The sequence below is a fragment of the Schistocerca gregaria genome, chromosome 4 (assembly GCF_023897955.1).
Source record: "Schistocerca gregaria isolate iqSchGreg1 chromosome 4, iqSchGreg1.2, whole genome shotgun sequence".
Taxonomy (NCBI): Eukaryota; Metazoa; Arthropoda; class Insecta; order Orthoptera; family Acrididae; genus Schistocerca; species Schistocerca gregaria.
In genome coordinates this window covers 233,163,362-233,180,757 of record NC_064923.1, presented here as the reverse complement: position 1 = coordinate 233,180,757, position 17,396 = coordinate 233,163,362, and the positions used below count along the sequence as shown (strand labels likewise).

The 17,396-nt window shown below is 40.5% G+C and overlaps 1 protein-coding gene across 2 annotated transcripts in view; it reads left to right on the top strand.

Annotated features, from left to right (window-relative positions):
• Nucleotides 1-16,400, top strand: part of LOC126267988 (uncharacterized) — a 66,350-nt gene extending 49,950 nt beyond the window's left edge. The window contains exons 4-6 of one of the 2 annotated variants that reach the window (XM_049973335.1): nucleotides 7,293-7,409; nucleotides 11,954-11,984; nucleotides 12,069-12,238. In XM_049973335.1, coding sequence (XP_049829292.1) covers nucleotides 7,293-7,409; nucleotides 11,954-11,984; nucleotides 12,069-12,166 — 246 coding nt within the window. In that variant the 3' untranslated portion in view covers nucleotides 12,167-12,238. Of the gene's footprint in view, nucleotides 1-7,292; nucleotides 7,410-11,953; nucleotides 11,985-12,068; nucleotides 12,239-16,250 lie in introns of those variants that run through there. The other variant, XM_049973336.1, reaches the window with a different exon arrangement.
• Nucleotides 16,401-17,396: the final 996 nt, after the last annotated feature.

The following is a 17,396-nucleotide window of genomic DNA, read 5'->3' as shown; positions in this document are numbered from 1 at the left end:
CTGCGGATTTGTTTCTTTCTTCTTCTCTTATCGTTATAAGATTTTTACTTCTCTGTTCAAGGTGCTGCAATTGTCCTGGGACGGTGCGTCATTCTCTTTGGCATGGGCGCTTAGCTGTCAATTAAAACGTTTATTGGGGTTTTGTGGTCTTACCTCCACCTCTTTTATCTGTATTCTCTTTTATTGTTCAGCTTGTTGATAGTGGTTTCTTTGTTGATAATTTGTCGGTCTATAGGTTCTCCAGTAACCGTTCCGGTTGTCGTTATTCCCTCTGTAATAGTTGTTGCCGTTCCTGGATGAATTGTAGTTATTGCCATATTCTCTTCTAAATCCATAACCGGTTCTTTGTTGAAATTGTTCTCGTTTCTTGGTGCGAAGTTATCACATGGTTCGTAATTATTGTTTCTTCGCACTGTGTCTTGTAGATTCCACTGCTTTTTGCTTTCGTTTTCACGTGCGCTTCGTCTTTTTCTTGCGTCATCTTCCGAAAATATGAACTCTAGTTCCGTTAGAATACCTTTAAATGCTTCGACGTTATGCCTCCTCGACCTACTAATGATTGCTGGTATTTCAATGGTAACTTCATCGCTCATAATTTAATCAACTCTCCGTCACTGTATGTTACATCTAAGCATTGATTTTTGTTTGCCGTTACTTCGAAAAATTTCACGGGCCTCTTCTCTCCTGAATTTTCAAAATATGGGTTCCGTAATAATTCGTACTTCACTCTAATCTGTGCTTCACTGGACCAATATCGTGAGAGAAACTTCTCTCTGAAATCTTCGTACGATCGGCATGTCGCTGCAACATTCTGCATGGATTCTGCGACTGTTCCTGACATGTGTGCACATATTAAGTCTAATTTGTGTGCTAGCGTCCGGTGTTCTGGTAATCCTACTCGGAATTGATCAATAAAAGTTCGTGGTTGTAATGAGTTTCCTTCTCGAAAGTGTTGAAATTTTCTGACTGTGAGGAAATGATCGTTGTTGTACTTCGTCATAGTTCCATATGAAATTCGCGATTTCTCGCCACTTTTGTTTCTGGTCATTTCTCCCGTCGTTCCTTCCGGTTGTGGTAGATCCACTGGATATGTCCATTGTCACTTTCGTCTACCATTGCGTAGTATCGTTGGAGTGGTACGCAATAATTTTCTTCCATCGGTTGTGAACGTGTAGCTGACTGCATTGCACTGTACTCTTCGCGACCTGGCTTTCCATTGTCACATATTGGTTGGGTATCTTGTCTGGCTAAGCTTGCTGCTTCATTGCACGATCCAGACTGTCTTGAAACATACATTTGTGGTTCTGCGTGTGTTTGTGATGACTTTCGTTCATCAAGAATTTCGAAACGTGTTTGTTGCTGTGCAGGCTGTCTGATTTCACATATGTTACTTTCCGCCTGTGATTGGAATCGCAAATGCGTAATATCTTCGTTCATTGCTTGTTTTTCCTGTGCTGTTACAGATACGGATGTGGTTGCAGATTCTGTGCTTGTTCGATCCTGTTCACTACGCTCTTCAATGGTTTGCAACAACTCTGTTCGCAATTTTTGAAATTGTCGCTTCGTTAGCGCTTCTATTTTGACTATGCGGTTATCATATCTTTTCAGCGCTGCTTTTGTGATACGTTTGTGTAACACAACGTTTCCAACAACTTCACGCGCTGTACCTGCTGCTTGTCTAGTAATTTCGTTTATCTGTTTCTCTAGTTTCTTGACTTCTCCCTGGGTGTTGTTACGTAATGTTTTGATCTCGTCCTGAATGTCACTACGCAATGTTTGTACGTTCGCTTGTACCTTGTCAATGTCTGTTCTCAATTGATTGTGACCTGTTATTAAGTTTCCTATCACTTCTCGAGATTCTTTTGCCGCGTCTTCAATATGACTTAGGTGTAACTGAATTTTTTTGTTTTGTTCTTTAATCACACGCATTTGTCTCGTGGTTTCTGCGTTCTGAATTTGAATTTGGTTCGCTATGTCTTTATTTTCCCCCCATGAACCATGGACCTTGCCGTTGGTGGGGAGGCTTGCGTGCCTCAGCGATACAGATGGCCGTACCGTAGGTGCAACCACAACGGAGTGGTATCTGTTGAGAGGCCAGACAAACGTGTGGTTCCTGAAGAGGGGCAGCAGCCTTTTCAGTAGTTGCAGGGGCAACAGTCTGGATGATTGACTGATCTGGCCTTGCAACATTAACCAAAACGGCGTTGCTGTGCTGGTACTGCGAACGGCTGAAAGCAAGGGGAAACTACAGCCGTAATTTTTCCCGAGTACATGCAGCTTTACTGTATGATTAAACGATGATGGCATCCTCTTGGGTAAAATATTCCGGAGGTAAAATAGTCCCCCATTCGGAACTCCGGGCGGGGATTACTCAGGAGGATGTCGTTATCAGGAGAAAGAAATGGGTGATACGATATTGCGTGAAGAGTTTGACAGAGCACTGAAAGACCTGAGTCGGAACAAGGCCCCCGGAGTAGACAACATTCCATTAGAACTACTGACGGCCTTGGGAGAGCCAGTCATGACAAAACTCTACCAGCTGGTGAGCAAGATGTATGAGACAGGCCAAATACCCTCAGACTTCAAGAAGAATATAATAATTCCAATCCCAAAGAAAGCAGGTGCTGACAGATGTGAAAACTACCGAACTATCAGTTTAATAAGTCACAGCTGCAAAATACTAACGCGAATTCTTTACAGACGAATGGAAAAACTGATAGATGCGGACCTCGGGGAGGATCAGTTTGGATTCCGTTGAAATGTTGGAACACGTGAGGCAATACTGACCTTACGACTTATCTTAGAAGAAAGATTAAGAAAAGGCAAACCTACGTTTCTAGCATTTGTAGACTTAGAGAAAGCTTTTGACAATGTTGACTGGAATACTCTTTTTCAAATTCTAAAGGTGGCAGGGGTAAAATACAGGGAGCGAAAGGCTATTTACAATTTGTACAGAAACCAGATGGCAGTCATAAGAGTCGAGGGGCATGAAAGGGAAGCAGTGGTTGGGAAAGGAGTGAGACAGGGTTGTAGCCTCTCCCCGATGTTATTCAATCTGTATATTGAGCAAGCAGTAAAGGAAACAAAAGAAAAATTTGGAGTAGGTATTAAAATTCATGGAGACGAAGTAAAAACTTTGAGGTTCGCCGACGACATTCTAATTCTGTCACAGACGGCAAAGGACTTGGAAGAGCAGTTGAACGGAATGGACAGTGTCTTGAAAGGAGGATATAAGATGAACATCAACAAAAGCAAAACGAGAATAATGGAATGTAGTCCAATTAAATCGGGTGATGCTGAGGGAATTAGATTAGGAAATGAGACACTTAAAGTAGTAAAGGAGTTTTGCTATTTAGGAAGTAAAATAACTGATGATGGTCGAAGTAGAGAGGATATAAAATGTAGACTGGCAATGGCAAGGAAAGCGTTTCTGAAGAAGAGAAATTTGTTAACATCGAATATAGATTTAAGTGTCAGGAAGTCATTTATGAAAATATTTGTTTGGAGTGTAGCCATGTATGGAAGTGAAACATGGACGATAACTAGTTTGGACAAGAAGAGAATAGAAGCTTTCGAAATGTGGTGCTACAGAAGAATACTGAAGATAAGGTGGATAGATCACGTAACTAATGAGGAGGTATTGAATAGGATTGGGGAGAAGAGAAGTTTGTGGCACAACTTGACTAGAAGAAGGGATCGGTTGGTAGGACATGTTTTGAGGCATCAAGGGATCACAAATTTAGCATTGGAGGGCAGTGTGGAGGGTAAAAATCGTAGAGGGAGACCGAGAGATGAGTACACTAAGCAGATTCAGAAGGATGTAGGTTGCAGTAGGTACTGGGAGATGAAGAAGCTTGCACAGGATAGAGTAGCATGGAGAGCTGCATCAAACCAGTCTCAGGACTAAAGACCACAACAACAACAACATGTCTTTATTTTGCCTTTTCATGGTTTCCGTGATTTGTTGTAAGATTTCTGCCAGATTGGTGGGTCCTATTGCATTTTCTTCCGACGTCCTACGCTCTGTGTTTTCGCCCAAGTGTTGGTTCGCAAACGATTCCATTGAACTGTGCTGTGACACGTTTCTGCTTGCATTCCTTGTAATTTGTGGTGAGGGAGCTCTGATTACTTGTACTATGGGTTCTACGTATTCAAGACGCAAGTATCCACATCGACTGTCTCTCTACTTTCCTGCTCCTCTGTCGTATGCTGACTTACGTTTTCTATGCCTTGACGTACATTATCCACGTCATGGTGCGTTATATGTCCTATTTCTCGCGATACTACATCGTCTGTTGTACTGTCCTCTATTCTCTGTCCATTTTCATGCTCAGACTCTACTTCAATTCGGTCAAGGTCTCGATTTGCCACTGCTAATCATTCCGAATATCTTATTTTCTGTTTTAAAAGCAATTCAAGCGCTCTACTTCGAGTCAATATGCGCTCATACGATCTCACGCGTTTCATAAACCTTTTGTTCACATGACTTGACAATCAATTCACTTATTTGTTGGGTCAGAACCAACATGTCAACGATTTATCCGCTTCCTGTGCGCTTGCATTGGAGAGAAAACTGAATTCTAACAATTTTTAAAATTCATAACTTAATTATGCTATTGTCTGTGCCAGAATGTCTCACTTTTATTGAATACTTTCTTACTATCTCTCGCTGCAGCTACTGTTTTCGAATACTTATAACGTTCAAAACAATTTTTTTTATTGCGAACATTTTTCAACAGGATATTATTCTGACCTAGTTAGTCATGTGGTCGACCTTCAATCATGGTATTTTACTATCCTGGCAGGCTCGCCATTCTCTAACACTCTGCGAGGTGTCTGTTTGTTCTACATCGTGTCTCCCTACCACTTTGGCACAACGACGTTCTGAGTGTGATTTTTAGGGAATTGACTAGTTTGAACCTGGGACCTGTTGCTGGTAAGGAGACGCCAGACCACACACGACGTGTAGAGTTCAGAAGAGTTCAGTGAGAGTAGCGGTGATATAACCAAATACTTAATTATTTCAGCATCAGCTCCATTGTACTCCTTGTAAAAGTCTTAATACTAACTAAATTTAGTGGAAGGGGTTCAAGGCTTTCCTATTTTTAGTTAGCTGGTAAAATAACGTCGAAAAAGCAGTTAAGTTTACCATAGGAAATTTTATTCTACTCACAAAACATTGTTTATAAATTGCACTATTGATAAAAGGATATGTTTTAATACAGGATGGTAAAAACCAAGTGCATTCAACAAAAATGTGAACGAATATTCCCTTAGTAGATTTCCAAGTTCTACAATGGATTGAAGGATGACCTATGCCATATCACATCTATAATCTAGGTTTAAATTAAGTTTCACAAAAGAGAAAACTATCAAATTGGTCTTCAGTGACCCTCAATTATCATTAATTACTTATCTAACTTGTCGTAAATTACAGTGGCTGATTTGTCTTCTCAATAACTAAATAACAGAAAAATCATCGCGTTTCAGATTTTTACTTCCAATGGCAAATGTGAACACCATGAGCTTTAATTGACGATCGACACTAGTATTACGCAAAAAGAGGATGTATCAGATGAGACTTCTGCAGTTCCGAGTGAAGCTTTATGCGCTGTTATGTGGCATCACGTGCGTTCATTACCTTGACGGTGTTTGTCAGGGGGCGGTGGGCAGCACAGCTCCGCTCACCTCGCCGTCTCGGAAGCAACTCTCCTCTAACTTCTCCTTACTACAATTTACTGAAGTTGGTTTAAGAACAGTAACTGACTGTGTTTTCATCTGAACCATCAGGGTCTCAATGTTAACCTTAAGCTCCGCCTACAGTAATTCTGTCTATCCAATGAGAAACGTTATACTTTTCGTGGTGGGGCAATGTTTTTAAAGTTTGCAACGTAACAGAGACACGAAAAAGTGTCACGCTAAAACTTGCAGCTGGTGTGGTCCTTTTGGCGTTATTGTAAGATCTATACTGTTCTTCTGGAGGGCTCTACCTTTTAACATGGTCTGGAGGGTATTCCTGACGTAACAGAGACGATAAAACGTCTCACGCTAAAAGGGTGGCCCTTTTTGTGTTATCGTAAGATCTACACTGTTCTACTGAAGGGCACTCGCTTTTAACATGGGCTGGGGGGTGGTTCTAGCGGTTCGCTGGAGACGTGGGTGTCCGTCCCTTATCGTAGGGCCTTCTAACTTGACACGGTTCTGGTCTCGGCTTCTGTTCTTGTTTCTGCCTTCGGAACTGCGTCTGTCTCGTGGTGGGAAGGTATGACATGCATTTAGGCATTCTTGTGTTAGTCTGTGGTACTCCATTTGCTCACTCGTTACTCGTATTACTTTGGTTAATTTAATGTCACGATTTATTCGGAGCGATGTGTCATACTGCTGGATTTGCTTCTCATGTCAGGGTTATCATGGAAGGTGTTGAATTTGCCTGACACCTTACAAGCTGAAAACATTAACTGAATTCCACATTACAGGCTAACTCTGGAACCTGACATATGCCATTACTAAGCTTATAGCAAGAAATTAATTCTGTTTTATCTCCATCGTTAACATGTACCGGTACTGCAAAGGTAACTGCTAATTATTACGAATATAAAATGAGATGTAGATTCGAGCGAATACTAACTACAAACAACTGTCTCAGAGAAACTGTCATTGGAAACTGAAATTCGCTTTACAAATTACGATCGCACTGTGCCATGTTATCTATTTATCGATGTGTTGTGAACCAAGGAGATGTGCCCTCTGTGTTGGAAATGCGCTGTCTGCTACAGTTACGGCATGGGTGTATATTTCGCCCCCATCTGGCGAGCTACTAGTCTGGCAAATTTTAACATTTTTTTAAACTACTTGCATTGTGTCTTAGCAGCAAAAATTTTGACATTGTGTTTTTCCCTTTGTATTATTCCTGCACAAAAGATTTTAGAGGAGTTTTTGACATTTCAGATTGGACAGTTTCTTTGTGAGTGCCATGCCTCCGGTGAAATCTCACACGCATTACTTCATCCGCACCATTCCCTGGAGGGGTTTTGAACATAATGCCAGTAGTATTTGTATCCACAGCCTTTTCCTGCACGTAAACTGTAACAACCCACTAAAAAAAAAAAGTTGGTCCACTTACAGAAAATTCTGAATCAGTCTGATGGTGATAGTTAAATGTATTAACAGCAGGTCATGAACATGATCCGTATTTACCTGATGTCTGCCATACTTTGTGTACATGTTGTATGTGCTGTCTTCGGTGTCGAGCGTTCTGGCTCCCCTGTCTTGGTACTGTGTCCTTGTCGCAGGTGTGGAAACCACCGTCTGAGCGTCCCCACTACGCTCTCAACGTGAAGCATGTCCAGTCTGCGAGGCACACGGATTACTTACCAGACACACCTGTCACCAGGGCAATGGCCAGAGTGGTGAGTACTGAATTCTTGTAAAATCTCCGAAACTACGAGAGTTGTCCAGAAAATACTGCACCGCATTTTTTTCTCACATGAAAATAATTCTACGAATGATAAACATTACGTTTATCTTATTTGAAGTCTCCTGAGTGAGCACGCGAAGTTTCCGTCACTTCCGACAGATAGCATAGCAGCAGGACAGTTTCAAAATGGCGTCTGTAGATGATGTACGTTACAAGCAACGTGCTGCCATGGAATTTCTCACTGCAGAGAAAGGAACTATGGGGAACACTAACAAACACTTGTCCAAAGTCTGTGGATCATTTGCTGCTGACAGAAGTACAGCTAGTCGCTGGGCACGGAGGATGAAGTCATCAGAAGGCGGTTCTGTAGAGGTTTACGATGTGCAGCGCTCAGGGAGGCCATCCACAGATGTCACACCTCACATGTTGCAACGAGCTTCCACTTGTTTTGGCCATTAATGAATGTCACTCGTGGAAGACATTTTGAGGATGACGAGGAGGTGATTCACACAGTGAAGCACTTGCTCCGCCGCAAGGACAAGGACTGATACCGACAGGGCATACACGCACTTGTATTGCTCTGGAGGAATGCTGTAGAATGGGATGGAGAATACGTGGATAAATAGGATGTGTACATAAAGGCCATTCTTTCGAGTGTGTAATTCTCATTATGTTCAATAAAGAATTGTTGGAGAAAAAAGTACGGTGCATTACTTTCTGGGCCACCCTGGTAGTTACCCAGACGGTAAAACTACGTAAGTACCTATCTAGTTTATCATTCCTGCCTTACTTCCTTTTTACGTGGTGTCAGGAGTACATCACAAGATTCTCAGTTAGTTCCGTGTTCCATATACCGGGTGATCAAAAAGTCAGTATACATTTGAAAGCTGAAAAAATCACGGGGTAATGTAGATAGAGAGGTACAAATTGATACACATGCTTGGAATGACATGGGGTTTATTAGAACCAAGAACATACAAAAGTTCAAAAAATATCCGACAGATGGTATCTCATCTTTTCAGAATAGCAACAACTAGCATAACAAAGTAAGACAAAGCAAAGACGATGTTCTTCACAGGAAATGCTCAATATGTCCACCATCATTCCTTAGCAATAGCTGTAGTCGAGGAATAGTGTTGTGAACAGCCTGTGAAGCATGTCCGGAGTTATGGTGAGGCATTGTCTTTCAGCATCCCTTGGAGATGTCGGTCGATCACGATACACTTGCGACTTCAGTCAATAATCGCACGGACTGAGGTCTGGGGACCTGGGAGGCCAAGCATGACGAAAGTGGCGGCTGGGCACACGATCATCACCAAACGACGCGCCCAATAGATCTTTCACGCGTCTAGCAAGATGGGGTGGAGCGCCATCCCGCATTAACATCGTAAGTTCCAGCAGGTGTTTATCAGCCAGGCTGGCGATGATGCAGTTCTGTAACAAATCAGCGTACCTCTCACCCGTCACGGTACCAGTTACAAAACCGAATCAAGCATTTCCTCGAAGAAAAAAGGCCCGATAACGGTAGATGTGGTAAATGCAACCCATACCGTGACTTTCTCATCGTGCAATGGAGTTTCCACGACAGTTCTACGATTTTCGGTAGCCAAAATTCTGCAGTTGTGGACGTTGACAGATCCTCGGAGCGTGAAATGAGCTTCGTCGCTCCACAACACGTTACTCAAAGAATCGTCATCTTCCACCATCTTTTGAAACGCCCACACCGCAAATGCCCTTCGCTGTACTAAATCGCCAGGTAATAGTTCAAGATGCCGATGGATTTTGTACGGATAGCATCGGAGGGTAAGACTCAGTGCCAACCAAACAGTAGTGTATGGAGTGCCGATGCGACGTGCGACTGCACGAGCTCTGACTTCTCCGTGCATAGACGGTAGTCTCCATTTCTTCCTGAACTGTCTCAGCAGCATTACGCCTTGTGCTCGGTCAGCCACTCTACGGCGTCTATCGTCTAAACAATCCGTGGCTTCAAACTTCGAAACCATTCTCGCCACAGCTGCATTTGTCAACGGATCTTTACCCGTTCGAATCCGCTTCCTATGGCGATAGGATCGTAAAGCTGGACTGGCACATTCCCGATTCTGATAATACACCTTCACTAAAAGCGCCTTTACAGGTAACGTCAACATTCTCCTTTTATACACGATTGTCATGCACAGTCACTGACGTTTTGCTGTCCAGCGCCATCTGTCGGACATTTTGTGAACTTTGTATTTTTATTTTTTTTTATTTCTGTTCTAATAACACCCCATGTCATTTCATGTATGTGTGTCAATTTTTACCTCTAATCTACATTATTCTGTGGTTTATTAAGTTTTCAAATTTATACTGACTTTTTGATCACCTGGTATCACATTCACTATTAAGGTATAATGTGGAACGTGCCAGCTGAACAAACGCAGAACACCTATTTAAAAGGTGAAAAATATTTGGTGGCTATATGCTGTATATTTACGTCCTTTTCTATATCAATGTAATTATTTGTATACATCACAGAAGGAGGTATTAATGATGAAGGACATTTGAAAACTCTTATAGTATTTGTCGGACATTTTATTCCCATTGACAGCCAAAGATTTTTGGAGGTGAATATTTCACCCATTTCAGGGCCAGATTCGTTTAAGCATGATGCATAACAGTTTTCCTTCTAGTGTTCTACTTGCAAATATTTCTGTTACTCCAAAACTTAGATGGATGTTCATAAAATTTGCATCAGAGGATAAAATGGTAGATCGCCAACACAAGACAATCATATTAGAGGGCCTATGATTCACCCCTGTGGGATTTCAGTTCCAGTTTCTCCCCGTGCAGATGATGTTGCTTATTTCTTTCTGTTTCATGAAAAGCGTAGAGTCACTCGAATCATTTTGTTTTATAAATTAGTATGAAACAGTGGATGTGCTGAAATATTATTTCCATACACAATTAACTTCCCTAAAAGGGTATTATGACTGACACAGTCACACTGTTAATATTCCAGTTTCTATCAGTTATCGTTAACTGTCACCTCAGTGTGGCCGATGAGACTATTAAATCTTTCTCGAAACTCACTGACAAATTAAAGCTCTTTACTATACGGAATTCGAATCAAATGTCTGACTTCCGTAGGTAATGCTCTTACCTTACGAACTCTCCAGGGAGAATACTCGCCTCCACAGCTTCAATTTTTCCAATACCTCTTTACCAGTTTTCGAATTTTGTACCACTGTAGAGTATTATTCTCAAAAAACATTTTCCCGAGTTTGGGACCAAGTTTGACACAGGGATTGTTTCAGTCTGTGACGTAGTATTAAATTACATCAAACTGCGTATTAGAATATTCATTTAAAATCAGTTTCAGTTACTTAGCGAATAAGTTGTGTGCTTGAATTTTTTTTGTATCCACAACGGTTTGATGTTTCTTTCTATGAACTTCTATTCCGTACCAGTTTCTCCATATGAGAACAGCCTTTATACTCAACGTTCCCGGTTTTTTGTTAGAAATGTCCCAGTATCTGTCTTTCCCTACATGCACTCCAAGGCTCCATCTCGTACCAAGGAGTCTGTTCCCTGATGCTAAATATCCTTCTTTCTGTGCTGCTTCTAATCAGCAGTTTCCAAATATTCCTTTGCGGAGAACCTCTTCAGTTCTTGCCTTATCAGTCTAACTAGTTTTTAAAGTGATTCTTAGCAGTATATATCAGTAGCTTAGATTCTCTTCTTCTGTGGTCTTTCCACAGTCCGCAATTCACTTTCATACGAAGCTGTGCTCCAGACGCACATTGTCAGAAATTTCTTCCTCAATCTTTGTTCCATGTATGATATTAGTAAACTTCTTTTAGCAAGTATTTCCATATTTGTCTGTGCTAGTCTGATTCTTATATTCTCCTTTCTTCGTCCATTATGAATTATTTTGCTTCCTAGGCATCAGAATTCCTATTCATTGTCTGCTACTAATTTGAGGTCTTGTGTCCAGCTTAACATATTTTTCATATTTCTTGTTACATTCATCACTCTTACACTTACTCTCAGCCCATAGTCTGTCTACTTATCATTTCTGCATTGTTCTTAATGCTTTCACATCCACTGGCTACAATTCTCCACATTAGATTTTACTCTCTCTTAGTTGGAGCAGAAATATTTTTCCCCAGTGGAAACTCCATGTACACATTTTTCAGTGCTCAATCTTTTTATAAAGTACAAGTTCCCCCAACTTTTGGTCTTCAGTACAAAAATATCAACAAGTCAACATAGCAGTGCACAGCAGCTTGTGACCGCAGAATACATGGCACTTGTAGGATGTAAAGTCCGCCAGTTATGCAAAACACCCTTTCCTCCAAGTACCCAAACATGTTTCAGCATCAATTTGCCATAGTCAGTGGGTTTACGTTTTATTTAATCAGTAATGTGAACATTTCTACTAAATGATTACAAAATTATATGGATACTTAGTTAAACAATAATTCGTTTATTCTTGATAATATCTTTACATTTGATGTGCATGGTTTTTCAGGACCACTTGTGTATTATTTATTGCAGGTAGCTTGTCAACTACAACCACTCGAAAAAGGTAATAAAAAAAGAAACGCATTATTGTTTGAACTGAATATCCAATTAATTTTGTAGTCATTTAGTAAAAATGTTAACATTACAGATCAAGTAAAACGGAAGCATACTGATGATGCCACAGTGGTGCTGAAACATGTTTGGATACTTGGAAGAAACGGTGTTTTGCATAACTGGCGGACCTAACATCCTACAATTTTAACTGCAAACACGGTAAAGACATGGAGCTGCAAGTCGAAATGATCAGTATACACGGAAACGGTTTATTGTATTCCACTGATTAAAAAATATTATCATTATTGTTACACTGCTTGGTAATTATTGAATGATCAGTTTATTTATTACAACAGTATTTCAAGATTAGTTATTTTAGTCCATAAAAGAAGCCAAGTGCATACAGTATATTTTGAAAACGGGTACACAGTTTTGTATAACTCATGCAACTAAAATCATTTTAGATCACCTGAAATCAGCACAAAGAAAAATCGTCCTTGCCCCCCCCCCCCACCAACAGAAATAATTCAGGGTTTTAACGGTTAAAGCTGCAATCAATAAAAGCAACATATTCAAAAGGAAATATTAAGGAGAAGTATAAACGAAGTATGCACATTCTTTTTTGTGCACAATGTCTCTAAGCTGAAATAGGATACAGAAAAATCATAGATAATCAGAGGGTAACCTAGTTCTGGAGAAAGATCCTTACTCACTTCGATCACTCACAACGGTCACGTATGAGAGAATTGCTGGAAATGTAAGTTATAAGAAAAAGCATTAAATTGTTCAAGTCTGTGCCTGCCTGCACCAGAAATTCCCGCCATTATCTCAGTCGCCAACGACTGACTAGTTGCATCACAATCTGACACAGAAGGAATTATGAAATTGTTTCAAGTAGTCCTCATCGATCACGTAAATCGACCTCAGACGCCAATGTCTGATGGATCTGGTCTTGAGGGTAACTCACCGACTCAATTATCTGCTTGTGATTAAGTGACCACGATATTGCACAAAAATTTGATCGAAATAATAAGATATGTTAATTCAATATGAAGCATAGAACGTGCAAAGCCTGTGATTGAAACGTAATCTCTAAGAATAGCGTGTATAAGTTGCCTTCACTGCAAAAATTGGGAAAATAAACTGTTGGTACTACAGTAAACTTGTAAATAGTGCTTCATACTCATATTCAGGAGATTGGCAATATAAAGCGTGTTACAAAAAAGTACGGCAAAACTTCCAGGAAACATTCATCACACAGAAATAAAGAAAAGATGTTATGTGGACATGTGTCCGGAAACGCTTAATTTCCATGCTACAGCTCATTTTAGTTTCGTCAGTATGTACTCTACTTCCTCGATTCACCGCTATGATTGCATACGGGATACTCTACCTGTCGTGCTAGAACATGTGCCTTTACAAATAAGACACAACATGTGGTTCATGCACGATGGAGCTCCTGCACATTTCAGTAGAAGTGTTCGTACGCTTCTCAACAACAGATTCGGTGACCAATGGATTGGTAGAGCGGACCAATTCCATGGCCTCCACGCTCTCCTGACCTCAACCCTCTTGAGTTTCATTTATGGGGGCATTTGGAAGCTCTTGTCTACGCAACCCCGGTACCAAATGTAGAGACTCTCAGTGCTCGTATTGTGGACGGCTGTGATACAATATGCCATTCTCCAAGGCTGCATCAGCGCATCAGGGATTCCATGAGACGGAGGGTGGATGCATGTATCCTCGCTAACGGAGGACATTTTGAACATTTCCTATGACAAAGTGTTTGAAGTCACGCTGGTACGTTCTGTTGCTGTGTGTTTCCATTCCATGATTAATGTGATTTGGAGAGAAGTAATAAAATGAGCTCTAACATGGAAAGTATGCGTTTCCGGACACATGTCAACACAACATATTTTCTTTCTTTGTGTGTGTGGAATGTTTCCTGAAAGTTTAGCCGAACCTTTTTCTAACACCCTGTATTGTGCAATAGACGGAGGGTGGATGCATGTATCCTCGCTAACGGAGGACATTTTGAACATTTCCTATGACAAAGTGTTTGAAGTCACGCTGGTACGTTCTGTTGCTGTGTGTTTCCATTCCATGATTAATGTGATTTGGAGAGAAGTAATAAAATGAGCTCTAACATGGAAAGTATGCGTTTCCGGACACATGTCAACACAACATATTTTCTTTCTTTGTGTGTGTGGAATGTTTCCTGAAAGTTTAGCCGAACCTTTTTCTAACACCCTGTATTGTGCAATAGTCCCCCATTCGGATCTCCGGGAGGAGAAAGTGACCTTGAGAAAAAGATCCAATAACCAACGAAAGGATAACTTTCTCCAGTCGGGGGTGGAATGCCAGAAGTTTGAACGTGGTAAGAATGCTAGAAAATCTGAAAAGGGAAATGCTAATGGTCACTGAGGTGCAATGGAACGAAGAAAAGGCTTTCTGGCCAGACCAGTGTAGGGTAATATCAACAGCAGCAGAAAACAGTACAACGTAGGATTCGTTATGAGTAATGATGTAGAGCAGAGAGTGAGTTACTGTGAACAGTTCAGCGATAGGATTGTTCTCATAAGAATCGACAGCAAACCAAAACCGATACGACAGTTAAGGTATACATGCCGACGTTTCAAGCTGATGATGAACAGACAGAGAAAGTAAGGCCTATGTGAGATTACTGAATAGGCACTTCACTACATAAAGAGAAATGAAAATCTAATAATCGTGGGGGATCGGAATGCGATTGTAGGGGAAGGAGAATAAAAACAGGTAGTAGAAATGAGAGACGAGAAGGACTAATTGAGCTCTGTAATACATTCAGCAAGTAATAGCGTATTGTCTGTTCACGAATCACAAGAGGAGGAAGTATACATGAAAAAGGCTGGGAGATAAGGCACGATTTCAGTTAGAGTACATCTTGGTCAGACAGAGATTCCGAAATGATATACTGGACTGTAAGGTGTACCAAGGAGCAGATATAGACTCACATCATAAATAAGTAGTGAGAAAGAGGGGGCTGAAATTTAAGAAACTAGACAGAAACAATCAATCCCCAAGGAAGTACTTAATAATGAAGAGATACGCTTGTAGTTTTCTGAAGCTATAGATACTGCAATAATGAATAGCTTAGCACTCTGTTAAGTAAAGGAGTAATGGACATCTCTAAATACGCCAATCAAAGAATTTGGAAAGGTAAACATAGGTACAAAGAAGGTAATTGCGAAGAAGCTATGTGTAAAAGAAGAAATACTTCAGTTGATCGATGAAAGAAGAAAGTAGAAAAACGTTAAGAGAAATTCACGAATACAGAAATACAAGTTGCTGAGGAATGAAATAAATAGGAAGTGCAAGAAAGATATGGCTAAATGGCTGTATGAAATGTGAAGAAGAAACCGAAAAAGAAAAGATTGGCCGAGGGACTAACTGAGTCTATAGAAACGACAAAACAAGACGAGATACTGGCAGAAGTAAAGCTGTGAGTACCGGGCGTGAGTCGTGCTTCGGTAGCTCAGATGGTAGAGCACTTGCCCGCGAAAGGCAAAGGTCCCGAGTTCGAGTCTCGGTCGGGCACACAGTTTTAATCTGCCAGGAAGTTTCAACTTCCAATGAAATTAAAAGCAGGGGGTGCAATGGAAATTTCACTGTCAAATGCAAAGGAGGGAGCGGATAGGTGTAAAGAGTACATTGAAGTCTCCTATGAGGGGGAAGGCATGTTTGATGTGACAGAAGAAGAAACAGGAGTCGATGTAGAAGAGATAGGGGTTCCAGTATTAGAATCAGTATTTCAAAGACCTTTGAAAGACTTAAGATCAAATAAGGTAGGAGGGATAGATAACATTGTATCAGAAGTTCTAAAATAATTGGGGCAAGTACCAAGGAAGTGAATATTCACTATATATATGTATGAGTCTGGCAATATACCATCTGAGGTTTGGAAAAAAATCATCTAGACAACTGCGAAGAATTGAAGAGCCTTCACGAATAGTGTCTTAAAGTTATCAAACGCTGTCTAGACTTTCTTTTCACGTTCACGCTTTCATATACCAACCACGTCTATGAATAATTCGACAGTTTAAAATCTGAATATAAATGATTGAGGCTGACCGAGACATAATTAAGCGCTTTCGCGGTCTGTACAATTAGCTACAGAGGAGGCAAACATTCTTGACACTAGTTTGGAATATTTGGCGCTACATTTCATTAAAAATTCTCGCATTTTTTACTTCTCTTATTTTTCGTAGTTATTTATTTATTTACTTATTTGTTTCAGTCGAGGCTGACGAGCTCAACGTACCTGTGGAATGACATTGAAAACTGGAATGATGGTGTATTCAACGTCCTCCTGGGAGAAATATTGCATCACATAACATATCCATTCTAGAATATGACTTTAAATTGTTAATGAAAACACATAAAAATACCTCCAAAAGTTTATTTTCCAAATACACGTAAATTAACGGTAGGTGTGTTAGTACGTTGAACAATAGATATACGAGATCACTTCGAGTACTGAGAAACTATCTCTTAACATGATTACATAAATGTGAGCTGTACAAAAAAAATTTCGGGGGATTTATTTCACTTCTGTCTTGATAATTCAAGATATTAGTAACAGCACCGGCTCGATGGTACGTACCACTATAGTCTTAGTGCTGGAAACTACGAAATGAGATAACTCGTCAAGATTCTGTCTGTCTTAGCTGCCCAAACGTCCTTGGCTGTATACTCCATCATTCTGACAGATGATAGCTAAGTAACTACGTCACGCAGTGTTTCGTCGTTTGCTTCTCTCATATCTTTTCAATTTACTTATTGTGAAAAAGTAAAAGAATTCCGTACGGCATAACAGCAGTCTATCGAGAAAAATTGTGTAGCCTTTTGTCGCCGTGTAACCTAACCTTGTCGCTGCGGTAGGCAGATAGCTCACTGTCCGGGAAGATGCGATGGTCATCAGTGATCGTGAAAAGTGATCGTGGATCGATTAGTAATGAGACTCGCGGCATTACATATTACACTGTAGTTACATTCCTCCGCCTCTTTTCTCATTTACGATGTAAATTTGGAGCATAAACTGTTTTGTTCATAGAATTACAGATAGTCAATTCCCAGCCGAATATCAGAGGCCAGCCGACATGTACCTGTGCAATGAAATTCCGTTTAGTATTCTTAACGCTGTGTCTCTACGACGCACAGATTTCTATTGACTTTCGGAGTACCAGGAACTGCACAAGATTAGAAAAAGGCGTTGTGTCAGACATGTATGGAGCGAAAAGGAAGTTATAACTATAAGCTGCAGTCAAACGAGAACGAGACTGGTGGTAAAAAATTAGTAAACTGATTATTATTTCAAAAGTAATCACAAAAAGTGTTAATACATTTACCCCACTGTGAGAGAAGACGCTCAATGCCTTCATGG